Here is a 26,719-nt window from a genome sequence, read left to right as displayed (position 1 = left end):
GATTCTTTAATAAATTAGTGGTTGCTGCTTCTGGAAGTGCTCCACTGGGTTCCCATGTTTACCTGCTTTTGCAAGGAGATTGGAGTCAATGATCCCCTACGGTCTCCTCCAACCCCTGCAATTCTGTGTAGCTCTGTGTGGTTCCCTCCCACATCTGTGTAACCTCACTTTAGGAAAAGGTGGATGAATGAAATGCCCCCCATCTACCTTCCCCTTTAGGGGTGCATAGGTTCAATAGGCCAGGGAGAGAAAATGTGAGCCACCATAGCCCTGTGCTGTGACTCCCAGCCATGACTGATGCTCTCACAGTGCATCAGCTGGCTCAAAAATAAATATCTGTCCCTAGAAATGTTGGAAAAGATTAGGAATTTCTCAGTGTTAGCAGGAATTGGAGAAGCCCCAAGGATTGGTAGCCTTTTGACCCAGTCAACAGACTTGTCAATGTGATAAGTTACGGCTTGGCAGAAGCAGCTACTCCTTGCTCCAATATTCCCTCTTGATTTGTGAGATTTGTTTTTTTTTCCTTTCTCCCTGAGATACTGACATTTTCCTCTGCTGAGGAAAGCAGGAAGTGGCATGAAATAGGACAGACATTCAGTGTAATTATTTTTGGTTATTCCTCAGGGAGAGTTGCAGGAGGCATCGCAAGCAGAGCTTTGATGCTGCTGATCAGAGATGGACCTTGGTGAAAACTGGGAGCTGGATGAAGCCAACTGGTTGTCTCATGGCGGGATCCATCCCTTTGTCGGCGTGAAAGGAGGTAGGACATGACTGCTGACTTTAATCTGCCCAATGACAATGCTAGGAGCCATTGTCCTGCTGCCATTCCCTGTGCTTGTGGTGGCCTTAGGGACTACATGAGGCTGTAACTCATAGGCATGAGAATGCTCAGTGTAAAGGTGGGAAAGGTCTGATCCAAACTGCAGGGGCTGGCAGATTGACCCAGGGGTTCAACCCGCTGTTTGTCTTCATTTTTGAAAATTGCTCTGAGTTTCTGGAATTTAGCAGCATTTGGGTATTGAATGCAATGCTGGAAAATGAAATCCCCACCAGCTCCAGAAAAGCCATCTCCCAGCCCTGCCTGTATCAAGGTGTGAAACCCAAGCAGCTTATGGCCCCTGCCTGCAGCGTCACAGGGCCAGAGGGTGATGGAGAGGATCCTGGGGGTCTGACCAACTTGGCTGCTTAGGGCTGGATCCTGTTGGGTCCCAGTAACCTCAATGACAGAGGGAAGGCACACACAAGGTGAAGCCTAAAGCAAGTTTCTCCACCTGCCACCTGCACCTACCTCTTGAGCTGACTTTTCTGAGCATTTCTTCTTCTCCCCTCAGACAATGAGCTCTCTGAAGGTTCACCAGCTCTGTTTGCTCGGGATCAGCTGGGTAAGTCCACATGCAGTACTTCTTCATCATTCTTTTTTCTTCTGTGCTCAGTAGAGCAATTAGGAGATGACTCAGTTGAAACTCAGGGCAGATGCCAAATGCTTTCCACTGCTGAAATGCATCATTACCAGTTCGTTTTTCCATGTTGCTTTTGAACAACATCCATCAGAGGGAAGGACTGCTCAACATTAGAGGTGCTCAGCATCTTTCTGTGTGAAATGTGTGCAGAATTTCTTCCTGGTAGAGGAGCTGCCACTTGCCCAGTTCAGCACTTTGGGATACTTGTGAGATCTGGGCTGGAAACCCTGGCTGGCATTTTGTGACTCTCTGACACCTTGCAACAGAGTGAGAGGGCTTTTTTTTTTAACCCTGGGAGCCAGAAGTAGAGGTGTGGAAAGCAATCCTAACATCAGTGAGTATCTCTGAATGAATTAGAGGTGGGGTGAGGAGATGAACTGTGAGTTGGACAGGGGGACATCAAGGTACCAGTCCCTCCTGAGACCATACAGGAAGGCTATGGATGTAGCACATGGAAATTCTCAGGTTAAGGCAGATGGGGAGATGCTGGGCTCAGATCTGTGACTGCCGTGGGACTGCCCAGCATGGTGCCCATCACTACTGGCAGAGCACCAGCACTCCTCCCCAGGGAAAGGTCACCTTCTCTTCAGTTCACAGGCGATGGTTTCCCCACTGCTCTTGAAATCCATCTCGGCCCCAGTAAGGATGCTCAGTGTGAATGTGCTGGGCTGCTCACTGCATGAGGCACTGGAGGTAGGAGGGTAAAAGTCCAGGAATCCAGAATGGTGATTGTTGTCATGTGCATCTGCCAGAAACCACTGCTGCTAAGAGCCAGAATCTTGAAAAGGTCCTACAAATAGCAGAATGCCCATGAACTGCATGATGCTTTGCTGGCTCCAGAGCAGGTGACTGGGTCACCAGCTGTCCTCATGGGCAGCTTCATACATACAATTGCATTTTAAAGAAGTTCTTGTGAGCCTTCTCCACTTGGTGTCAGGATAGACACTGCTTTAGTGCAGTCTCTATGGCCACGTGGGTGTCTAACAGGGAATGGGAGTAAAGCCAGCAGACTCCCCTTGGCTGCCTCATTCACTGCCCAGCTGATTTAAAACAAATGCAGTTACTTTAAAACACATTTTCTGTGGCACAGCTTCCACCAGCTTTTTTCTTCTCGATCTTCTGCAGCTCATCGTTTCCCCTTGGCTGGTGCCTTTCTTCAGGGACTTGTGCCCATTTCTCCCAGGTTTTGGCAAACATGGTGACAAAGACAACGAAACTTGGTTAGTTTTAGTTGAGTTGCAGATGTTCTAGATGCGCAAAACAAGGTTTGTTCCTGGCTTCTTGGTGACACCTCAGCAAGGAGCAGGACTCTGGGTGAGGCAGGGATGAGGGATGGGATATGGGACAACCTGGGTCCTGGCATCTTGTGCTAATGGGGGAATAGTCTGAGCCAGCCAGTATGGATGGCTGGCTGTTCTGGTGACATCTGCCATGGCCTCCACACAGCCCCACTCCCAGAACTCCTTGGATACCACTTCCCTCTGCACAGACATCCCTCAGACTGGAAAAGATTAGTGAAACCAGTGCTCGCATCACCTTACATTTCCACTCTGCCTTCCAAATGCAGCACAAGACTCCATCTGAGGTAGACAAAGCATGTGAGATAGCAAAATGAGTAATGGAAAACTGAACTCTCTCCTTGTCTCCTTCCCGGTGGGTGGACTTGCAGCTGGATCTGCTCCTGACCTTAGTCATGCACAGCTGCACGATGCCAGTGCCAGGCGAGAGGTGGTGAGAACCAGCACATGTTGGAGGGGTGAGGACCATCTTGGCTGCAGCTCAGATGTACCCTGTGCTGAAGGGATTATGTAAGCCATGAGAACACCAGCTTGGTGCTCTTCTCTGGTCAAACAAGCCACCTGGGCTATTAGAATCACAGAATCCTTTGAGTTGGGTGGGACTTTTAAAGATTATTTTGTCATCAGAGACATCCACAGCTAGACCAGGTGCTCAGAGCATCCAGCCTGACTTTGAGTGTCTCCAGGGATGGGGGGGTATCCACCACCTCTCTGGGCAGCCTGTGCCAGTGCTTTACTAATAGTAACACCCTAAGACAAAACAGTAGTATCACAACACAGCTTCATTATCCTAAAGACGTCCGAGGGTCAGATACTCCCTGCTGCCTGAGGGTAAATAACACAGACAAACCCACAACCTTGCCTGGTGAACCAGCCCATGTTCAGGAGTCCCAAAGGCTTTCCCACAGAATCAGCTCCAGAGCTGCTCCAAGGGCTGGAAAGGTTTTCCTGGTATCTAATTAAATCTGTAATTTCAGCCAGTTACGCACTGTGCTGCCAAAAGCAGGAGTAAAAGGGTTGTTCACTTTCTCTTCATGTATCACTGTGTCTTTTGTACTTAAAGGTTCTGACCTCAACACAGCCGTCTGTTCGCTAGATTAAATAACCCCAATCCCTTGTCTCACAGGATGGCTTTTACAGCCTTGATGTGCTTCCCCCTGCTCTTTCATGTTTCTCTCTGCTCTGTATCTACCCCAAACTGGACTAGCCCTCCAGCTGCCCCTCTCAGCAAGGTCTGCCCTTCTCCCAAGAACACAGTCCTGGTTTGTGCATAGGATCTGCAGGTGACAAAGAGCTGCTGCTTCAGTTGGCACTTCCGAATGTGCTCCTAACCACAGATCACCAACTCCCACTCTGTTTTCCTCCTTGGCAGGCTTGCCTTGAGCTCCAGCACTGTGTCCAGCATACTGGCAGTTCTTCCCAGCCTGGTGTTCACTGCAAACATAAAAAGCACTGCTTGGGCTCTGAGTCATTCCTGGAAATGCTGAGCAGCACCAGATATAGGAGAGGTTTTTGTGCAACCTCGTGGCATTAGTTACTCAGCTCTGAGAAAGGTTTTGAGCAGCCATGCAGCTACATACTCACTTTCTTCTCCTTCTCTCTCCCTCTTGCTTGTAATATCATATGACACAGTATCAAAAGCCTTACACGTATGCCAACATATAGGACATCTGCAGTTCACCTTTCATCTACAAGAGTTATTGCCTCATCACAGAGGATTGATTTGGTCTGACCTGTTCTGTTCTTGCTGAATCTGCGCTGGCTGTTGCCCATATCCTCCTTTTATGCACATTTGCAAAGGCTTTGATAGTTTCAGTGTTTCCAAGAATGGAATTAACAATGTCATGTGGTGATCAGACAAGGGGTAACGGCTTTAAACTGATAGAGTGGAGATTTAGACAAGGTATAAGGATAGAAATGATTTGCCATGAGGGTGGTGAGGCCCTGGCACAGCTGCCCTGAGAGCTGTAGATCCCCATCCCTGGATGTGCCCAAGGCCAGGTTGGATGGGCGTTGGGCAGCCTGAGCTCATAGGTGGGTATAGAGAGACTTGGAACATGATGGCCTTTGAAGGTCCCTTCCAACTCAACCCATTCTATGAGTCTTCAGTCCTAAGCAGGCAACAAGGGAGCCAGTGGTGACCAAAGGACAGTGCAGCTAACCGGTGTCCATTGCCACTGGGTAAACTACAACATCACTGAATCCTTATGGTTGGAAAAGACCACTAAGTTCACTTAGTCCAACCCCAACCCATCCCCACCATGCCCACTAACCACAGCTCTAAGGGCCTCATCTCCACAATTCAAACACCTCCAGGGATGGTGACTCCACCACCTCCCTGGGCAGCCTGTGCCTTCATGGAGTGGAGAAGAAACACTTGAAGGAGGATAGGGTAGAAGTACTGGAATTATGAATGACGTGGAAATAAATAAGGAAAGGCTTGAAACAACCCAAAGGAAGTATGCCTTCAAACATCACACAATGACATTGTGCAACCCATTGCCACAGGATATCCAGGGTGCCAAAAGTATGAATGGGCTCAAACAGTGATTAGAAAACAACGTGGAAAAAATGGTCTATGTAGGGCCCTCAGACCCAATGATGCATCTCAGGAAGTTCCTGCAGTGCAGTAACTGCTGGAAAATGGGCTCAAGTACTAGAGAAAACAGCATTTGTGTTTGTTCTCTTCCTTGTATGTTCTCTGCAGTTGTCTGCTTAGTGGCCATGTCAGAGAGGGGACACTGGGGGCTCTTAAATCTTGTGATGATGCAAAGTGGTAGTTGTGTCTGCAGCAATTAACTGGGAAATCAGCAGCCCTCACATTGTCTTCTTTCCATTCCTAATCTCTCTGCTCTCCCACTGCTTGGCTGCTGGATTTCAGCAGATATGAGTCAGCCTGAGACTGCTGTGTTCCTTTTGTTCTGGAAATGATGAAAGCAGAACGTTTCACATTCTGCATGGGCCCAACAGAGGAGAACTTCATTGTCTCCTTGGCAAGTCCCGAGGAGGAGCTTCTGGCCTTGGAGAAAGTGAGGTCAGGGAGGGAGAAACTCTCCCCATGGAGGAACATGTGCAGATGGCTCCTCTGCCTCTCCCCATTGCTTCCTGCCTCCCCTCTTCCCTGCCCTTCTTCCATTCCCTCATCCCCCACCACATTTCCACCCCCTTCCTTCCCCATCAGAGCTGGTTCTGCAGCCATTCTGGATGAGCTTAACTGAACGGCAGGGAAAAAAAAAGTCAGATTGAAAAAGCAGGGCTGCAGGAAACGCTGCGTCGGTGATACGGTGTGTGCTGGGGGAATTAACACACACCGAATGGATCCTGTTGGACAAATAGAAAGGGAAAGGAAGAGAAAAAAAGCCCCGGTCCCTGCACTGTTTGTTCCCACTGCTCAGTGACCATCCAGCTGTTTCTTTTTCTTTGCTGCCCTGACCTTATCTCGCACTGGAACGAGTCCAGGAGCCAGTGCTCTGCTGAGCAGCCAGTGACCGAGCAGGTCAGATACGGGGGGGAAATGAAAGCAGATGTGCAGAGATTCCTTCAAACACAGCAGTGCTTATGAAGTGCCTATTGGATGGGACAACCTTTAGGGCTGCTGCAGTGCCAGCCTCCCTGGGGAAGGCAGAGAGGTCCTGCCTGGTGCTGCTGGGTGGGCACGATGCAGGAGGCTGAAGCCTTCACAGAATCACAGAATGACCCAGGTTGGAAGGGACCTCAAGGATCATGTGGGCCTTCCCTTCAGATGTACACAACTGCAGAGGGATCACAGAGCTCCCTTCCCAGCCTGCTGCCCTTCATGGCTGCGCAGCCTATAGATCAAAGTGGAATCAAACAGGAATAAGAGGCTGTGAGAATCACTTGGAAACCCATTCCAGTAGATGAGGGATATAGGGGAAAAGTGCAATGACACCTTTAGCTAGGCAGAAAAAAGCCAGGCTGAATGTTACAGTGTGGCTCATGACGTCCTTGCCTTGTAACTGAGAGACAAGGCATCAGTAATCTTGTTTCATGATACATCCATTCACCTCTGCTTACAGCCGGGCACACCAGCTGACCCCTGTGGGTTTTTTATCCAACCTTAATGGTTCTATGGCTCACCTGCGTGTGTAAATGAAACCTCAGTTCCTCTCCAGAGCGGACAGGAGAGGATGCTGTGCGAGCTGAAATACTGAACTCACGTTGTTCTGGTGCTGCTCCATCCCCTATTGCCCTCTAGGATGGAATTCAGCACCAGCCCCCGCCCCCATATATAGACCACTCCCTCTTGCTGTCACTAACCCAGCCCCTTCTCGTGCCCCCGCCCCGCAGCCGGTGCCGCCCCCTCCCCGCCCCAGCGGAGCGCGCCCGGGGGCGGCGGTAGCGGCGCGGATGGCCGCGGTGCTGCCGGGAGCGGCGGGGCGAGGAGCCGGGGGTGAGAGGCGGGGGGTGTCGGGGTCCGCGTGGTTGTATCGAGGGGAAGGGAGGGGATGTCGGTGGGGTGGGCAGCGCTGTGCCGGGGGAGCTGGGGGTGAAAGCGGTGCTGCTGGGGAGCCCCGTCGGAGCTCCATCTCCGTGCTGCTCCCCGGGGCGTTCGGGAGACTTGCTGTCCGCTTCATCAGCAGCGGTACCGCGAGCGATGGTGGCGGTGCTGTCCCGCAGGAGCACGGCGGGAGGAGGAGGAGGAGGAAGAGGAGGAGGGGGGATCCCTCCGGGGCTGTTCACCGGGCGGTGCTGCGCGGAGCCCCGGGGGGGAACCGGGAGCTGCCCAGGGCGGACCCCAGGGGTCCGACTCGGGGCTGTGGGGCCGCCGTTAGGCTGGTATTTCTATTGCACGGAGAGAGGAGGTCAAGTCCTGTGTAAAAAGCGAAACGCGTTGAGACGGGAGGGATAAAGACACGGTACGCGAAGTGAACTTCTCCCCCTTCCCAGCCCTCCTGCCGGGGTTTGCGATTCGCGTTGAGCTACAGGAAGGTCGCCGCTCGCCTGTTTTCCTCTTGCGATGGAAAGAAGTGCGTTTATTTTTCCTTTTTCCTGGATCGGGAGCGGCTGCGGGGCCGGGGGCAGCGCGGGGCTGAGCTGCTGAGCTGCTGTTCCCTTCCCAATAACACGGAGGGGGAGATTCATGCGAGAGGAGCGGCTCGTTTTCATGCGTGCAGCTCCTGGCTTTGCCCTTCCGACGTAGAGGTTTACATGGACACCTGCATGTGTGTGTGAATATGTGCTCATTGATAGTGACCAGAACAGCTCCAATGGGGTTCAGTCTTCAGGGCCTGAGTTCTTCCAGGCAGATCTTTCAGATAGAAACGATTTAATGATAAAAAGCATCCTATCTCCAGCCAGCCAGAGAGATGGGAGTAGGGTTGCTATATAGAATCATATGTTGGCTTGAGTTGGAAGGGTCCTTAAAGCCCACTCAGCCCCAACCCCTGCCATGGGCTGGTTGCCCCCATCAGCTCAGGCTGCCCAGGGCCCATCCAACCTGGCCTTGAGCACCTCCAGGGATGGGGCACCACAGCTCTCTAGGAGGAAGGATGTTAACCAGCATTTCTTTGGCAAGGAGGCGAAGTCACTGTGTGCTGGGATGGTGCATGGAGGCAGAGAGCTTCAAGCACACCCCAAGGCCCCTAGGAATGGCAGCATTTGGGGTCACCTCACTGATTCTCATTTACATCCCTGTATGATATCAGTGCCTGGGGGGCTCTGGGGACAGTCCATGTGCTGCTTGTCATGGCTCAGTGCTGAGCCCTCCCTCAGCACCAGGTCTGCTGCAGCTGGAGCAAAACATGGTGAGCTGGGTCTGGTGCGATACTGCTCAGGGCTGAGGCAGGAGAATGGGAGGATGTACCTGCTGTACCTCCCTATACTGGAAGCCATCAGAGGGCTGCGAGCTCACGTTCTCACTCAACTCTCTGTTAAAACTTTATGTGCATAGGAAGAGGTTTTGTTTCCTTTTATCTTCTCCTTTGGTGTTGAAGTGACTTTCTCAGCAGGTGGGGATCAGGTTGAGTTTTATGGGCGGAATGGGGGCAGGTCTGTGCACTGTTGTCCCGCTGCACTTGAAAGCAGGAGCAGCGGGTGTGCAGGAGATGGATGCTGCTCAGGAGCAGGAGCTGAAGGCAGTTACCTCGTTAGCGCCTTTGTGTGGAGCACCTTTATTGCATTCCCGCACTTGAAAAGCGGCTGAATGTAAATTGCGAGTAATGATTTAATAATGGAACACACATAATTTTAATATATATTCTGGTGGGAAGAGGGCTTAATGTCTTTTCCCCTTAGATGAGGCGGTTGAGATAAGGATAAGGCAGCGGCTGCGCGTAGGGTTGGGTTATCCCAGCAGTTTTCTGTGTGTGGATGGAGCAAAGTGTTGGCTGTGTAAGAAAGGAAAAGCTCGAGAAATACGAAGATACATAAGATAGAGTTCAATGGCTGTGTTTTCAGTTAAAGAACTTCTGTACGGTCTTTGTACTATTTTTGTGCTGTCCGTATCCCAGGCTCCTTTGTACGCTTGCAAGTTTGTGGGAATGACTCAGGGCGAAAGTTATTTAACCTAAAGGACAGTGCTGGCAGGAAACTGCATGGAGAAAGAGCAGCACTGGGGACTGTGAGTGGGAACCAGGGGTACGTCTGTGTGCTGGAGGAACAGGAGCCCCAAACTGCCCCCAAATGGGGCACAAAGTGCCCACTTTAAGGCATGGCTCGTGCAGTGCAAGGAGTTTTATGATGTGGCTGTTGGAAGTGCTGGGGAACCGGCCTTAATGATCCTGGTGTCTTTGCAATCCTGGGTCCTGTTTCACTTCTGTTTAATTAATGGAAAGGCTTAAATATCTGATGAAAGCGATCGTGCCGGGGCACTTCTGTAACGAGATCGCTTCTAAGGCAGTAAGTACAGCACAGTTAGTTGTAGCTTCAGCTCCTGCTTGGTTGATGCTTTGTCCGTGTCATGGCTGGTTGATGCTGATTCCCAAGCTCCGTGCCAGCCTTTGTGCTTCGCTCCTTGTTGGAGGGCTCCTTCCTGTGCTGCCTCGGCTCTGATCAGCACCTCACCTTTTATCTCAGAGCTGCGATGCCGACACAAGTTGTAATTGTGGCGCTTTGATCAAAGCAGCAATTTCAATTATTGATTCGATCCCCTGAATCCTTATTATAAAGCCGGGCTGGCTGTGCATTGTAGACGCAGTTCTGTAGCCTCGGAGGTAAATTTGCACCTTATAATAAGTAAAAGCATGTATTTTTCTGTAAGCCATAATGAAGCCGCGTAAAAGCGTGTCTCCTTGCACCGCCTGGTGCAGGTTAGATGATGTCCTGTTGCTATTCACACCTGCAGCCCACTTCTCAGTGTGCCGACCTGGGAAGATGGGAGGGGAAAATAAACCAACCCAACCCATGAATTATTAAAACATCATAAAAATCATAACCCAGCAAGATGAAAGTGCTGCTGCCATCTGTGCCCCCCGCACGCCCATGCACCTGATCTGCGGGCATCCGCTGGGCAGGCAGCCCTGGGCCCTGTGCTCACAGCATCCATGTGATCTGCTGCCAGCTCTGCGAGCTGCCTTCCAAGGGTGGTTGCTTTGCTTTGTTCCTAAGTCTGGGTTCGGCTGCTTTGTTTTCACTGAGGGGAAATGTATATGAAAATCAGTGTGTTGGGCTGAAGTTAAATGAAAAGCATTCGGCTTTATATGCATTTAAATTTGGGGGTTTGCTGCCCGTGTTGCCTTTTCTCATTAACCTTTGTATCATGGAATCATAGGATATCCCAAGTTGGAAAAGACCTTAAAAGACCATTAAATCCAACTCCCAGCTCTGCACAGGGCCTCCCAAATCCAAACCCGATGTCTGAGAGCGCTGTCTGAACGCTCCCCCCTAAGCTCCAGTATCTGTGGGGCTGTGCCCACTGTTCTGGGCAGCCTCTTCCATGCCCACCACCCTCTGGGGCAGAGCCTTTCCCTAACACCCAGCCTCACCCTCCTGTGAGAGTTTTCCCCCATAGTTAAGTGCTGTCTTGGGTGACAGCCTTGTTGGAGAGGGAAGTGATAGGTACCCATCTAGTCTCCCAGAGCTCTTTGAGGACAAGGGAACAGCACAGTGCCATGAGCAAAGGTTCCTGTTCCTTAGCTGTAGAGGGACTGGGGGACTGCACTGAACTGAGTGGGGCAGCTCATGTCTGGGACATGGTTGTAGCCCATTGGGAAATCATAGCCCAGTCTTGGGATAGCACCAGTGGTGGTTCGACTGTCCTTGTGTTGATTTCCTTCATCAATACTTTTCTCACTGACCTAAGTGATGAGTGCTCCATCTGTAGAAGCACCCAAGGTTGGGCTGGATGGAGCCCTGAGCACCTGATTGAGCTGTAGGTGCCCGTTGACTGCGGGGGGTGTTGACTTGGTGGCCTTTGAGGATCCCTTCCAATTCAAACTATGATTTACGCAGCAACAGGTCAGAGGAAATATTCCAAAGGTGGAATGAGGTATTTATATTTCTTGCTGGCTTGGCTGAGAGACAGAAGGACAGATGTGGGCTTTGAAACGATGTCATTTTTGTTCTGTCATTTTTGGATCCTCCTTACAGACCCTGGAGGAGTTGATGGGAAAGTGCAAAGCCGCTTTATTTCCCTCTTAATTTCAGATGGCTGCTTTGGAAGGAGCTTGAAATACTCCAGTCTCTTTTTGAGCTGCGATACAGCTTGGGAGGGGATTTTCTTTAGGACACCCACTGCTTCTATCTGGCAGGGTGGAGGATTTTGGGAGTGGTGAATGACGGTGGAGGAGCCATATGGAAAACAACTCCCAGCGCTGCATCAAAATAGCAGCAGGCCATGCAAAATGGGCATTTTGGGGGTGTTTTAGTAAAGATGTAAATCATAGTAGGTTGGCTGGAAGAACACTGCCTACTCCAAATAGCTTTTGAGGAGGAAATCAGCTTCCTGGAAGTGCTGGTATTGCTCTGAAGACGTGGCTTTCCTGTAATGTCACAGCAGTATGCTTCCTATGAGGTTTTGGGTTTGATCCCTTTCAAAACCAGCCCAAAACCACATCAGAAACAGGAAATATTTAAGCATCTGTGGGTCCTTGCTGCATTAATCTTAGTGAATGATTCATTTAAATGGTTGCGAATCTTGAATTGCGTAGCTGTATGAGGATGATATGGCATAATTATGTGCTTATCTTTAACAGAGGAAACAGATGAATGGGTGTTGTGCAACCATTGAGGTCTGGGAGAATGGGTATTGAGGCAGAAATCCTAGGAGGGCTTGGGTTGAACCTTGAAGCCCACTCATCCCCAACCCCTGCCATGGGCTGGTTGCCCCCCACCAGCTCAGGCTGCCCAGGGACCATCCAACCTGGCCTTGAGCCCCTCCAGGGATGGGGGGCACCACAGCTCTATGGGCAGCTGTGCCAAGGCCTCCTCTGAAGGAGCCAGTGCTAACCAAGGGATCTAAGCAAGCAGCAAATTCTGGTCAGGTTCTAAATCCTGTAAGTCCAGGATTTTTTTTCTCTGGTGGCTTCAGACCTTCCTCAGCAAAGTGATAGCACTGAATGTGGCTCTGCTTGTTTCTTCTCAAGTGACCACTTCTCTAAGCCTTTTCTTTGCTCCCTTTGGCTATCAGAGTTTGGGTAACCATCACACCAGGCAGGTTGCCTTTCTTTGGAACCCTTCTGGCTTAGCTGAGCTGCTCTGGTGCTCAGGACATGCCCAGATGCAGGTGGCGTTCCATGGGTGCAGCCCATCTCATCTCACTCCTTGTCTTTTGCTGTGATTTGCAGCAAAGCCGTTTTGCTTTGCATCTCCTCATGTGCCCTTTGCTGTAGATACAGCACTTGAAGATGCAACCTGAGGGTGTCTAATGACTCAAAATACATCAGGCGGATGAATGAAAGCAAAATTTTAGTAGCGGTTTTTCTTTTAGCTTTTGCTGCCTAGTGATGACGTTTAGCTGGTGGGTGTTTAGGCTGCTTGTAATGCCCGAGACTGTTTTTCTTCCCTGTGTGTTTCATCCCAATCCAGCTTTTATTTGTAAAGCAAGCCCAGGCTCACAACTCTTTGTTTCAGGTGGAATTCCCAGTCCAAGGGCAGGGCTGTGTGTGTGTGGAGGAGCATTGAAGGGTGTATGGGATGTTAATACAGCAGTCGTGTTGCAAAGTGGGGTTCTGATGTTTTCCTTGTGTCTTCATCAGCACAAATGCTAGAACAGCCTTCCGTGCTAATTCTGACAAACATGTTTAGCTTATATCTCCTCAAGTGAGCAATCTTCTCCTCCTTGCTCTCTAAATATAGATAACTGCCATACAGATCTGTGTGTAACATGAATGGTGGAGTGATGAATTCATTAACATTTTGCACAAGCGCCTGTTTCCTCTCCTCTGGGCACAGAAGAAAATAGTTTCTGCATCTCTGTGCCTGTAATCGGGATGGGCAGAATCCTGCTGCCCTGCTTCATATAGGGGGTAGAATCAGCAATAATGTGCTAAAAATATGTGCTTCTCTGCTTGTGCAAGCTTCTCCCCATGTCTGTGGGCTTCACAGGGCGCCCAGGGCCATGCCCAGGTGGCATTGGGAGGTCTCCAGGAAGGAGATTCCACACCCTCTGTTGGCAACCTTTAAATCTGCTGGTTCTTGTAAACCAAGCTGGGTCAGCCTGGCTGTGTTCCTGGGCTGGGGCATGGGATGGCACTGATGGTTCATTGCCTCCTGCTTGTTCCTCAGCCTGACCCCAGCAGGGCCTCTCAGACACTCAGGGCTTTATATTTTATCATTCAAATAACTTATTGACTGACATCCTACTTTTCTTCCTTGCAGGCTCCTCAGCTGCATGCTACAAGCCCACCAGCCCAGGCCAGATACTGGAGGACACTGGCTTTCTTTATCAGGACCACCAGTTGTTTGCTGGCAGGCATGACATTTCTCCTCTGACAGCTGAAGCAGTCAGTGCTAAAGAAAAAGCTGGTGAGTTGCCACTCTTCCTTATGAACCCATCATGGTTACGTCTGGGATTTCCCTATGCGTGAACTAACCAGATGCCATTTATAAATAATATTTACTGAGATGAAGGTCAGCTTCTCATCCCCAGCATGGGCAAAAGGCAGGTTCCTTTGACCCAAGCGTTACAACCCCCTGTCATTTGTATAGTCTAATAGCTTCTGCATTCTTGCATGTAAGAGAAGTTTTTATTGCAAGTCTGCAAAATGACTATTATAGCAAGACTCCTGTGCACTGTGATAATGCAAATACAGCAGTATGAATTTACTGTAGCTTCAGGAGTGGAGGAGCATATGGATGGACGTTTGGCTATTGTGCAGCCAGCTAAATGGGTTTGTATCATTAGAACTAGATGACCTTTAAGGGCCTTTCCAATCTAAGCCATTCGTCTTGTTGGCTCAGACACAGGCCCAGGGAGCTGGCAGACTCTCTGTGTTCTGGTGGTGAGAGATGTGTTCTGCAGATCAGGTATGGAATAAAACAGCCTGAGAATCTTCTCTCTCCCTCAAGCTTCACAATCATTGTTAAGCTTTTATGGCAGGAACAGTGTTAGTGGAAATGGCCAGTTGTCACAGAATGAGTCAAGGGCATTTCTTCCCCTCTGCCATCCAGATTGTATAAAATTTGACCCACAGCATGTGCAGTAACTGGTGAAATATGGGGAAATAGCAGAGCTCAGGAGAAAGTTTTGCTTTTTAACTACTTTTGAATGCCAAGAAAACAAACACAAGTACTGCTGAGGAACTCCTTTGAGAATTGGAAACAGCAGGATAGAGAAGGGAAGTTGCCAAAAATGACCTCAAAAACTGAACTCAGAACAGCACCTCCTCCTTGCCTAGGAAAATGGGAGGACTCTGCGGAGCTGAGGGCTAATTTTCACTTCTACCCCCACCAGGAGCACTCCTTTGGTGTAGGCACAAATACCTCACAACTCTTTGGGATGGGTGCACAAGTGAGGATCCAGCTAGGAGGGATTATGCCTTGCTCCAAGCAAGCTTCACTGTGTGCATCGCTTTCTATAACTAATGCTCATGTTGCTGTGCAGAACAAACAGGACTGAGATGAAGAAGGGAGCTGGAGGCTGTGTTGGTATTTGACCTAACCCCTGAGCTGAGTGGCTTCACTCCAGTTACAGCATCTGTAACACCTTATCCCATGCAAATGCAGCTTTTGAGGCTGGGTGAAGTTATACCTTGTCTCTGCATTACTTCAGTATGTGTGATGGTTGTCTGTCTGATCTGTGATGCTTAAAGTTCTGGTACTACACTGCGACCTTTATCATCTTCCTTTTATTCACCCAGCAAAATTACAAAAGTTGGTATTGACTTGCACTGAAATGGTGTTACTGGCCAGAAGGGAAAATGCAGTTTTAAGAGAGAATGCCAGAGCACAGATTTCCTCTTCAATTATGCTCCCAGAACTCTTTTTATTTTCAGAAGGATTTCAGGCTTTTTCTGTGATGCATCCTGTGCTGTATCTGATTGTGGCATGCAGTGCACTTGTGAGGGGATTCAGCTCTCTAACTTCAGCTGTCAAAAATGCGCTGTCTCATTTGGTATTGCTATGGAGGCTGCCTCTGAAATCTGTGCCAGGAGTCTCCAGGGAGGGATTTACCCAATTCCTGTTTTAGAGGAGATCACGTTTCCCTGTCCCACCATTGACTGGGGTGAGAGGTTGGAGCCGTGGGTAGGGGGGGGCCTGTGGAGAATGTTGAGGGGAGGGCTGGGGAAGTGATGGGGTCACTTCTCTTAATCAGAATTAGGGGTGAGCTGCCATAAGGAAATGAGAGTGGTGTAAAAGAATGGTACAGCTGCAGGGGGTAAGAGGAGCAGAGGGAGTGAGGCCCCCTTATGAAGAACACGGTGCTATTATTAGGTGGCCCAAAATAAGGTGTACTCCTAACCACTGCCTTCTCTTCCACCCAGCCGAGGAAGCCCTCTGCACCTTGCACCCTCCAGCCTTCCTCCGGAGCTCAGAGGTGGAGATGCGAGGCTCGGAGGAGGTGGCAGCCGGCACGGTCCTGCAGCGCCTGATCCAGGAGCAGCTGAGGTATGGCAACCCCAGCGAGAACATGAACCTGCTGGCCATCCAGCACCAAGCGACGGGCAGCGCCGGCCCCTCCAACAGCACTGCCAGCACTCTCTCTTCCACAGAAAACCTCGCGCCCGAGGACCCACAAATGGTCCAGCCATCGGCGCGGCAGGAACCGCAGGGGCAGGAGCACCAGGGGGACGGTGCTGCGATGGAGAAGCAGCCCCGGGCCGCACAGCCCCCACACAGCAGCGAGGAGCTCCCCACCTACGAGGAGGCCAAAGCGCAGTCGCAGTATTTCCGTGGGCAGCCACCGGCAGGGCCGGGTTTTTATGTCGCTGGTTCCTCTGGCCAGAAGTCCAGGACGGAGGGGAGGCCGACGGTGACTCGGGCCGGCAGCGGGCAGGCGCATAAGGATGATGCACTGAAGGAGCTGAAGCAGGGCCACGTGCGCTCGCTGAGCGAGAGGATCATGCAGCTCTCACTGGAGAGAAACGGGGCCAAGCAGCACCCGCCTGCCCCAGCAGGCAGCAAGGGGCTGAAGGCTGCCCCGGCACCCAGCAAGGGCATGGACCCGCGGGGCCCACCGCCCGAGTACCCCTACAAGGCCAAGGCGGCAGCAACGGTGTCCCCCAGCAGCAAGGCACCTGATCATGGGCTCTTCTATGGTGAGCAGCACCCAGCAGGGCCGCAGGACGTCCTCAAGGCCTCCTACATGGCCCCGCAGCCCTCCAGGACCGAGGTGGCCGTTGTCCGTTACCAGCCGCCCCCGGAGTATGGGGTGACCAGGTAATGCCCAGGGTGTGGGCCTGGCAGCTCGTGGCCATGGGGACCTGGTTGCCTTAAAGGCTTTCTCTTTCACCACTCTTTTAGATCTTGATATGAAAAGCTGGGAAGACTCCTGGCTGTCCAGCCAACCTTGTGTCCAGCTCTTGCTGTGTTTCTGTGTTGAGGTGTTGAAATGCAGGGCTGTGTCGGGGCAGCAACTGGGTTGTAACTGTTGTAATTCATATGGAAGAGCAGAAGTTTGGAGATGAGGTTTCACCTGTAACTGCATAAGGAGCGCACTCTAAGAGTGTGAAAGCTTATAACATAAACCTTGTATCCTTGAGATCTTCAGAACCCCAAATTAAGAAAAGGAAAAGTGGAAAAACCTGCATGAAGCTTAATTGTGAGATAGAGATATCTCTTTATTTCACATCTTTCTTCGCTTGATGGTGGGGTGAAATTGTTCCCTTTACGAAGAGGGCTAGATAAAGTGTATACATCACTTAGGCCCTACTTAAATTCTCCAAACAAAGCTTACATGAGACTTTTATGGAGCTTGGCCCCTTGTGCTGGGCCTCTGCATGTGGATGATTTTATTCCAAGCACATTACAAATAATCCACAGTGTTTATTTCCTGTGAGCTGATTGCTGAGAGCCACACGGCTCCTGCCAGCACTGCGCTGCCCAGCTCTGAAGGCAGGGGCTGGCCTGTGCCATGTCACAGCTTCCTTCATCATCTGTCCTTCCAGAGCTGTTTTTCTTGCTGTTCCTAAACACAAATGAGTCTCCATTTCATCCTTCAGCCTCCTAGGCGGTATTTTGCCAGCCTCACTGGGTTCACCCCACAAATCCTCATGTGAGGAGGGAAGTGTGGCTAGGAACCCACACACCTTGGCAGGTAACTGCTGAAGGAGATGGGATAACCACAGTTGTGGCTTAATTTGTTTGTTCTTCTGTGGCTGGCTGTCAAAGGGAATGCTGCCTTTGTAGTCACTGTGCTGAAATCTTGTAACTTGTCTGTAAATAGCAGTAGGACTGATACGGGATGTAGGATTTGATACTGCAGATATGAGTAGTGGTGTTGGAGTAGATGATCTTGGATGTTCCCTTCCAACCAGGCCACTAAGATGATCGGGGGGCTGGAGCACCACTCCTGTGAAGAAAGGAACTGGGCTTGTTTAGTTTGAAGTGAAGGCACAGGGGAGACCTCATTGTGGCCTTCCAGTACTTGAAGGAAGTGTATAAACAGGAGGTGGAATGGCTGCTTACATGGGTTGGTAGCGAAGGGACAAGTTGGAATGGTTTTAAACCAAGACAAGGGAGGTTTAGGTTAGATATTAGGAGGAAGTTTTTCACACAGAGGATGGTGACGCACTGGAACAGGTTGCCCAAGGAGGCTGTGGATGCCCCATCCCTGGAGGCATTCAAGGCCAGGCTGGATGTGGCTCTGGGCAGCCTGGTCTGGTGGTTGGTGACCCTGCACATATCAGGGGGTTGGAACTGGGTGATCACTGTGGTCCTTTTCAGCCCAGGCTGTTTTAGGATTCTATTCAACTATTCTATTCTAAGTCAAGGTACTTAGTGTTATTCTGAAGGCTTCTTCATAGGCTTCTGCAGGTGTCGTGGTATTTACATAAATTACAATTGGTGACCTGTCCTTTGTGGACACTGTGACTGTAGAGCAGAGCTTAAAGCCTGGAGCTTAAAAGGCCAAAAGCCCATAAGGCAAATACAGAGGAACCAATATTTATTCTTATTTTAAAAGATGAAAATTTTTCAGTTGGTTGTGATGCCTTGTGCCCTGACTCACAACTTCTGAATGCTTTAAGTTGGCCAAGTGAAATAGTCTTGAAAAAAGCTTTTCCTTTCCTAGATGCTAGCTTCTAGCATATCTGTTCCTGAAGAATATCCATGCTAACTTTGCTGAGGTGCATGCTCAGAGAGTTCACAGCTTGTCAGGTAAAAGAGCTTTGAAATAATCTAATTTGATGACACAAAACCACAAATTAATTTCAGTTTTCAAAACATTTGGTCCTGACCGTTGTAACATTCTCCAGCTGGAGAATCCATCACAGCCTTTGCAGACTTGTTCCACTCACTAATTGCCCCCTCTGGCACAGATCTGTGTTTTAGTTCCAGCCTGTATTTTCTAGTTACCAGTCTGGATTTTGCAATATCTTTGTCAGATACAGTGAGGAGCGCTGTGCTATCCTTTCTTTAATGCATTAAACAAATGGAGCCTGGAACCCTTTAATTATTTTACTGCTTTCAAACAAACAAACAAACAAAACAAAACCAAAATCCAACAACCCAACCCACAGCCATTTCTCGTGGAAAGCTGGACCAGACACAAGGCAAATAAGACGTAACATCACCTCTGCAGTACGGCTCAGTGTTCCTTGTTTATGTATCTCATAAACACTTGCCATGTCAGAGGTCAGCCTGTGAGGAGCTCATCATCCAGCTTGTTACCCAGTCAGACATGTGAGGGTAAGTGGCAGCCCTGTATAGCGTTCCCCACCCTTTGGCTGTAGCCTGCTGTATTTATTCCTCAGTCCATGAGCTTGTATTTGGACTTACTCAAGTACATATTGCTTCTTCATGCTCTGCTTAAGCTGTGATCCACATCACTCAGTGTGAGTGGTGAATCCTTTTTGTTGTTCCCCGTGACACCGGTCCAATCCTGTGTGTTTTCCTCATGCAATTAATGTGAATGAGGCCTTAAACTGAAACAGCACTCCTTGCTGAAGGGTCTTCATTCACAGTGATGTGCAGAAGTCTTTAACGTGGTCATCTTTTAATTCTGATTTAATCCATGTATTTTAAAAGGCAGCATGAAACTAACAAATGGACTTAGGCTGTTTTAAAGCTATGACCCTGTTTTATATGCTCAGTAACATCCCACCTGGCCTGGATATAGAAGCCTATACTTAACTGCTGGGACAGTCTGCGGTTCCTCCGGGTGTGTGTGCATTTAACCTGCCCCACACGTCACTGCTGCTTTCGGACAACCTGTTTATAGTTACTCGTTCAACCGCATGTCTGCACGCACCGAGGAGATACAGTGTGGTCCTTTCACTTCCTGAGGTGCCCAGGAAAGTGACGGTTGGTGGAGCTGAAGGATGTCACTGGGACTGGCACCAGCATTGGGCACCCACGCTGACTTCAGCTGATGAGTCTCAGTGAGGTCAGCATCAGTGTAAGTGTGGTTTGATGCAGCACTGCCAGCTGGCGTGGGTGCTGGCAGCCATAGGGAAGGCTGAAGGCTTGCGTCATGTCCTGGAGGCTGACAGAGTCCCTGCAGAAGAGGTTTCTATCATCTCCTGGTCTAGTCTGTCTTTCAGTAAAATAAAGAAATGAAACTGTTCCAAAAGCTTAGTCCACCTCCCTGTGCCTACATACCATGTCCCTCAGCGCCACATCTCCATGGTTCTTGAACACCTCCAGGGATGGTGACTGCACCACCTCCCTGGGCAGCCTGTGCCACTGCCTCACCACTCTATCCTAAATGTTTCCTAATATCCAACCTGAACTTCCTCTGGTGCAACTTAAGGCTGATATAGAATGTCTTTTCAGATGATAATTTTCCCCTGCAAAACATAATATCATCTCCTCCAAAGTAGTTGGGTGACAACTATCCAGCATTAACAAGCATCACTAACAAAGCAGTGAATTCTAGAGATGAGTACAAGTGTGCAGACTGGTTTTGAAATAAACCAGAGTGCTTGGATTGTTGCTTTTCCCATAAAATAGGATATTATAAAGGCTGGTTTTTGGCTACTGGAAGTCTTCTCCTGTTCCTGGCTGCATCAGCATTTAGTAGTGGTTGTCTGTTTCCTTCCACCATGACCAGAAGACTGGGCTTACTGACTTCTCTGATGTCCTGCCTTTTTCCCACGTGTAGGTATCGCTGCATTTAGATGCAGCATCCACAGCAGATGTGGATGTGAGGTGAAGTCCTGTGAAAGGTGAACAAGCCAGTCTGCCCTGGAGATGAGGGGAAGGCAAAGCATTCAGAGAAAGATAAGCTACAGAGGTTGGAAGAGAGCATTTTAAATATAAATGTAAGTCTTAGAATGGTTTGGTTGGAAGGGACCTTTAAGATCGTGTAGTTCTAGTCCCCTTGCTATAGGCAGGGGCACCTTCCTCTAGACCAGGTTGCTTAAAGCCCCATCCAGCCTGGCCTTGAATGCTTCCAGGGCATCATGGTATGTTGCAGCCCACATCCTTACTCAGCTGGCTGCTTTCTGTCCCTGCACAGAGGTGATCTGTGCATGTGCTGTGTTGCAGCACTATCCAAACCTTGGGATATCCCCCCAGTTTCATGCTTTTAAGAAAGACAATTTTTGATGGGATTGTGCTTGGCTGGAAGGTTTCAGCCTGCTCTAATGCAGGGCAAGATCAACGTTTAAAGTACAGCAAAAACATTTTGAGAATGTCATTCTTTACTAAGTCCAAAGGAGTTCAGGATAATCCTGATTGCTTTGTTTCTTTGGAGTTTTAAAAAGGTTGAATGTGAACAAAGCTTCTATTCCTACAAATGTTGATTTATTAATTTGACCTGCTCTGTTGATTTTACGGCATATACAGCTGAGGCACTTTACCATTGACTAAATCATAATTAAATTAGGACAGATTAAATAAGTAAAAGGGAAGCTGGAACTGGTTAATACCCATTATGTTGAACAGTCATGCTTCAAAAGGTGCCATGTGTGTGCTGGTTCTATTGCCCAAGCTGGAGAATGCTTTGGAGAATCTCTCCTGCAGCCCCAGCTATAAGGATACTGGAGTCTGGCAGCTACTGCTGTTTGCTAACCTTTAATAATTCACTGTGTGATTCACCCTTCAAGCGAATGGAAGTCCTGAGCACCTCTCCTCACTCTATGGAATAAAGCCAAGCAGACCAAAGCGTGCGTGAAAAGGTTAAACTGATGGGAGGTTGGATTTCCCACAACTGTAATGTTGGGTGTTGAGAGGGGGTATCTACAACAGGAGATTGCACTGCTTGATTATGAAAAAGAAAAATCACTATATCTCACCTGGATTAGATTCAGGGATCACTTAGCTGCATTAATTGTGGTAGCACATCTCAGTGCTGACTGGCTGTCAGCTGCATTTGCACATATTTGTGGAGCACCTTTTGCATCTCAAGTGACATCCCTTGTTCCGCTGCTTATGGTATTGTTTATTGTGTGGTTTTTCAAGCGAACAATATTCCAGTCCTTCAATGAGTGCAAGATCCCGTGTGCGGCTTTAGACTTCAGAAGGAAAAGGGCACTGTGTGAAGATGCTGTGAGAGCTGTGCCACGTGGTGTTGGTTGGTCTCAGGGAGATAAAACAAGCCCTTAGCTCACTGTGACCCCTGGAACAGCTGCTGTGAGGTCCAGACCCAGCTTCAGGTAGAAGCAGTGGGAATGGAGAGGACTCAGCCACTGGAGATGTTTGTATTTGTGCTGTCCTTGCTCTCTCCATCCCTGTGGGATGCATCAGGCTGCTCGCAGTGTTCATGCCTGATTTCAGCATGCCTATGGACTCTGAGAAACAGTGCTGTGGGGCTTTAACCTCACAGACTTCTTACAGAAATCTTTGTGAAGAGGAGATGAATGCTTCAGGTTTCCCCATGAATCCAGAGGGAGCAGAGTCAAGCAGCTACACTAACACAGTCTTTACAGCTTCCCTGTTGCACCCAGTCTTCCTGGTGATCTCAGTGCTGCCTCCACCTCCTGTGTGTTAAGCGGTTTTTAAGAGATTTCCACGTATTAAAATGGTCTCAGCATTTGGTCTAGCACCTGGAAAGGACGTTGGAGTTGAACACGAGTCAGCGGTGTGCTCTTGATGCTAAGAAGGTTGGCAGCATCCTGCACTACATTAGGCAGAGCATTACCAGCAGGGTGAGGGAGGTGATGCTTCTCCTCTGCTCAGCATTGGTGAGGCCACACCTGGAGTCCTGTGTCCAGTTCTGCACCCCTCAGAACAGGAGAGGCATAGGCATGATGGAGAGAGTCCAGTATAGGGCACCACTGTGATGAGGGAATAGGGTACCTTTACTATGAGGAAAGGATGACATCTGGTCTGTTCAGCCTGGAGAAGTGGAGGCTCAGGGATTAGTGTCCATCACTACCTGAGGGGAGGGTGCCAAAAGGATGGGTTTGGACTCTTGTTAGCGGTGCCCAGTGCCAGGACAGGACACAGTGAACACAAACAGGAACACAGGAGGTTTCCTCTGACCACCAGGACATGTTTCTCTTCTGTATGGGTGATAGAGGACTAACATAGTTTGTCCAGAGAGGCTGATAGGTCTTCTCCTTGAAGATACATAGAAGCTGTAGGGGAACTGGACCAAAGACTTCCAGCGGTCCTTTCCAACTCCAGTCATTCCATGGTTTTGTGATTGCCTGCAAAGGTAAACTGCAAAAACAGGTGAGCAGGGACCAGCATCTTAACCTGGTGCATAACTCTGGAGCTGCCTCAGACCCATCATCCTGAGGACACTGCAGGAGAAGCTGGGGCTCCTTTTGCAGCTCAGTCTTTGCTGAGCTCTGTCTGAAGGCTGCAGCCTGCAGGCCCACCGGCCAGGAAATCACCATGGGAGGGGTGCGCACACTCCTTTCCTTTCTGGCACTGTGGCTGATGACAAATGCAGGGGAGTGAGGCCTCCTGGCACACCGTGCTTGAGTGACACCCTGCCTCTGCCATGCCCCTCTTTGTGCTAAGACAGCAAACCCTCCTGGCACTCCTGCAGGCATGGCTGAATGGTGCACCTCTCAGCACTGGGGCAGCCAGCCTCAGGGCATCACTGCTCAGGGCAGGTGAAAGCCATCCTGAGGCTGGAGGGAGCTTATTTTCCCAATCTGTTATCTTTTAAAAGTATGTTCACTTTTCATCTTGTCTTGCTATGGTTGCAGGTAGTGATGGGTTATTATCACTGGAAGCAGAATTAGGTCAACGCTGGGAGTTTTTGAAAACCCCACTTTGAGATGCCATGTACACAGCAGTTATCATGCTTTTTATGTATTTATATAGCACAAAACTGTTCGCCTGCAAAACAGCCTTCATAGATCTGCATCCATTTCTTAGATCTCCTTAGGGTACAAAGATAAAGGCAGTGAAGGATATGCAAGGCCAACAGCTTGTGGTTAAGCCAAAATACACCTCTTACAGAGTCCTTGATTGCTAGACTTCAGGTTAAGCTAAAATACGCCTTGTAATTCTTGAGGTAGAGAAGAGAAAATGGGGCCTAGACTGAGCCACTTTACAAGAAGTGATGTTGATTTTGGAGCCTGTGTTCTGGCTTTAGTGCTTTGGCTGAGGAGCTCTGCATGCGGCTGCCTACCTTGGCCAGATCCCCGAGGTCAGAACTGGCCTAGCTGGGTGGGTCTGGAGGGATGGGAGAAGCTTTGAGCTCCTCTCTGCCTGAGTTCTCCCTTTGTAAAGAGGGTTTGCATTGCTTGTTGATCTTGCAGGGGTGAAAGGCAGGATGGAAGTCAGGGAATGACTTGCCCCCTTTCCTAGAGGTATTGCCATATTGTTGGAAGTGTTCAGAGTCAGGTTGGATGAGGCCCTGGGTGGCCTGGTCAAATGTCTAATTTAGTGAGTGGCAGCGCTGCCCAACTAACTGATCTTTGGGGTCCCTTCCAACACAATCCATTCCATGACTCTTGTCCTACCTGAGCACCAGCCTCAGGATTACCCTCCCTGCCAAAACATTCTCCTGGGTTATCCTCCAGCTACTGCCAACTGGCTGTGGAGGACTGAAGACCAATCTACCACCAGGAAGCGCAGCCCACAAGCAGTTTGCAAGGGCTGTGTCCAGCTCTTGTTCCTGGTATAAGGCTGGTGGGTGATGGATGCCATTTGTCGTGGAGTGACACAATGAGGTCTCGCCTGGCTTTCCTTGCACAGGGTGATTGATCAGGGCTGTGCTTCCAGCAGCTCTGCAGCAGCCCTTCCTTTTGATGTTCACTAAAGCCGTGCAGGGACACTGGTTCGCTCACATCACTTCCTTTCACCTCCAAATTTGGCTGCTCAGCCCCTTGGCTTGCTCCAGGCAGGGAGCGGTTTTTGAAGGGTGAGTAATGCATCCCTTGTGTTCCAGTCACAACCGTCAGCTTGCGCTGCTCTGTGGTGGGGTTTGTGGTGAGATGGGGGCAGGGAGAGGCTGGTGGAGGGCTGAAATATTAGCTGTGCACATAGGTAAAAATGCTGCTTTTGACTCAATGATCCCTTTATCCCTTTGCACCAGATGTATGCATCAATGTCAAGAACAGGCGAGGAGACAATTCACCCGGTGCCTGCTGCGATTGTTGGTATTTAGGAATGATTAAATCACGACCGTACAGTTATAACCCTATTAATAAACCCTGCAGTAATTATATGGAAGCCCCTGCGTGTGTCTTGACGACGTGCTGCAGCTCTAACGCATCCCTGCCTGTGCTTTCCTGCAGCCGACAATGCCAGCCGCCCTTCCCACCACCGACAGTCCAGCAGCACAGCCCCATGTCCTCACAGGCCTCCTCTACTGCTGGACCTCTGCTTCCAAGCTCCTTGTCTCCGCTGCCAGCCCCCTCTGCTGCCCAGCCACCTGTGCCACCAGGCCAGCAGCTGACACCCGACGCCTTCGCCATCGTGGAACGGGCACAGCAGATGGTGGAGATGCTCTCCGAGGAGAACCACGTGCTGCGGCAGGAACTGGAGGGGTACTATGAGAAGGCAGACAAGCTGCAAAAGGTATGTGGAGGTGTGGGCATGGGGAATAATCATCTCGGTGCTACTGCATTTGGGTTCCTCAAGAGGTTGTTCATAGTCCTGTCATTGCAATGGGAACTTACCAGTGGGCAATCTCTCCTGCTGCCTCTCAGTGGTAGTGTCCTGTAAGCATAATACCATGCCCTGGTGCCCACAGGCTTTTCTGCCTGTAGGGTTCAGCAAGGCAGCTCATCAAGCATCCTTCATCTGGAGACTTTCCCCTTCCATCCTTCTCTGATTACCTGTGGAAGCTATGAATGCCCCTTCCCTTGAAGTTTTCAAGGCCAGGTTGAATGGGCCCCTGATCTAGTGAGTGACAACCCTACCCTTGGCAGGAATATTGGCACTGGATGACCTTAAAGGTCCCTTGCAACCCAAACCATTTTTTCAGTGTCAGCTTTGCTGGAGCGTGCCTTGTGTAGGCAGGGTGTTCTGGGGCAGCCAAGTTGCACAGGCAGTAGAGCCGTATACAAGAAGCATTTGAAGAGCGTGGCCACAGCTATCCTGAGTGTTTTGTTTTGTACAACGAGCTAGCATGGCACTCCGCTCTCTATGAAAACTTAGCAGGCAGTGATAGGGTTGACGTGGTTTCAAGATTGTTGTGGTTGGACAACCAAAAAGACATGGTTTAGATAGTGTGATATGTCTTCAGTGATTGCTCTGGATTTCTAAAAGCTAATCTTAGACAGGTATGTTTGAATGTTTTGGTTCAAAAACAACTGTCACTTTATCTGGATGAATCTGGTAAATATTTGCTCAAAAACCCATTTGTGAATAGCTCCCGTGCCCTCTTTTCTGTATGCACCGTGGGCATTTTCAGTGAAGAAAGGTGCTTGGATTGATGAGGAAAGACAGGTGAAAATTATACAAAGCAGATTTTGCTTAAAAGTGGGATCTCACCAAAGTTGATCCAGAAGTTCTCCCAAGCCTGCTGGCTTTGGGTCCCAAAGGCCCAGAACAGATAAATTCTTTATGTAAACTGGAAAGACCTCAGTAGATCTTGAGTTGCCCAGACCTCCGAGTTAGAGGGTCATGACTGAGAGGAGCAGCGACTTTTCACGTATGGTCACGGAAATTGTCAGGGACCAGTTGTATCAGCTGATGGTTTGTAAATCCTTGGAGTCGGATGGCATTCATCCCAGAGTACAGAGAGAGTTAGCATATGTTATAGCTGGATCCCTCTCAAAGGTCCTGAGAGTCCAGGAAGGTGCCTGCTGATTGGAAGCTGGCCATCTGTCTACAAGAAAGGCATGAAAGAAGACCCAGGAAACTACAAACCTGTTAGTGCAACCTCAATACCTGGAAGAGCCATGGAGAAGGTTATCCTGGATGCTACTGAAAGGCGCAGAACAGTGCTATTGTCAGGCATTGTCAACATGGGTTCATGTTGGCAAAGTCCTTCTTTAATAATTCGATCTCCTTCTATGGTAAGATAAGCTTGGTGAATTAAGAGAAGGCAGT

The 26,719-nt window shown here is 49.6% G+C and overlaps 1 protein-coding gene across 6 annotated transcripts in view; it reads left to right on the top strand.

Moving 5' to 3' along the window:
* Positions 1-26,719, top strand: part of AMOTL1 (angiomotin like 1) — a 57,802-nt gene that overhangs the window by 5,992 nt on the left and 25,091 nt on the right. For 2 of the 6 annotated variants that reach the window (XM_015852296.2, XM_015852299.2), the window contains exons 2-6: positions 625-760; positions 1,332-1,382; positions 13,535-13,681; positions 15,640-16,534; positions 24,958-25,240. In XM_015852296.2, the coding sequence (XP_015707782.1) occupies positions 676-760; positions 1,332-1,382; positions 13,535-13,681; positions 15,640-16,534; positions 24,958-25,240 (1,461 nt within the window). In that variant the 5' untranslated portion in view covers positions 625-675. Of the gene's footprint in view, positions 1-624; positions 761-1,331; positions 1,383-7,100; positions 7,170-13,531; positions 13,682-15,639; positions 16,535-24,957; positions 25,241-26,719 lie in introns of those variants that run through there. The other 4 variants (XM_032442199.1, XM_015852298.1, XM_015852297.1 and 1 more) reach the window with 3 other exon arrangements.

Source organism: Coturnix japonica, chromosome 1, assembly GCF_001577835.2.
Source record: "Coturnix japonica isolate 7356 chromosome 1, Coturnix japonica 2.1, whole genome shotgun sequence".
Taxonomy (NCBI): domain Eukaryota; kingdom Metazoa; phylum Chordata; class Aves; order Galliformes; family Phasianidae; genus Coturnix; species Coturnix japonica.
Note: the sequence above shows the minus strand (reverse complement) of the source record. Positions and strands in the feature narration are given on the sequence as shown.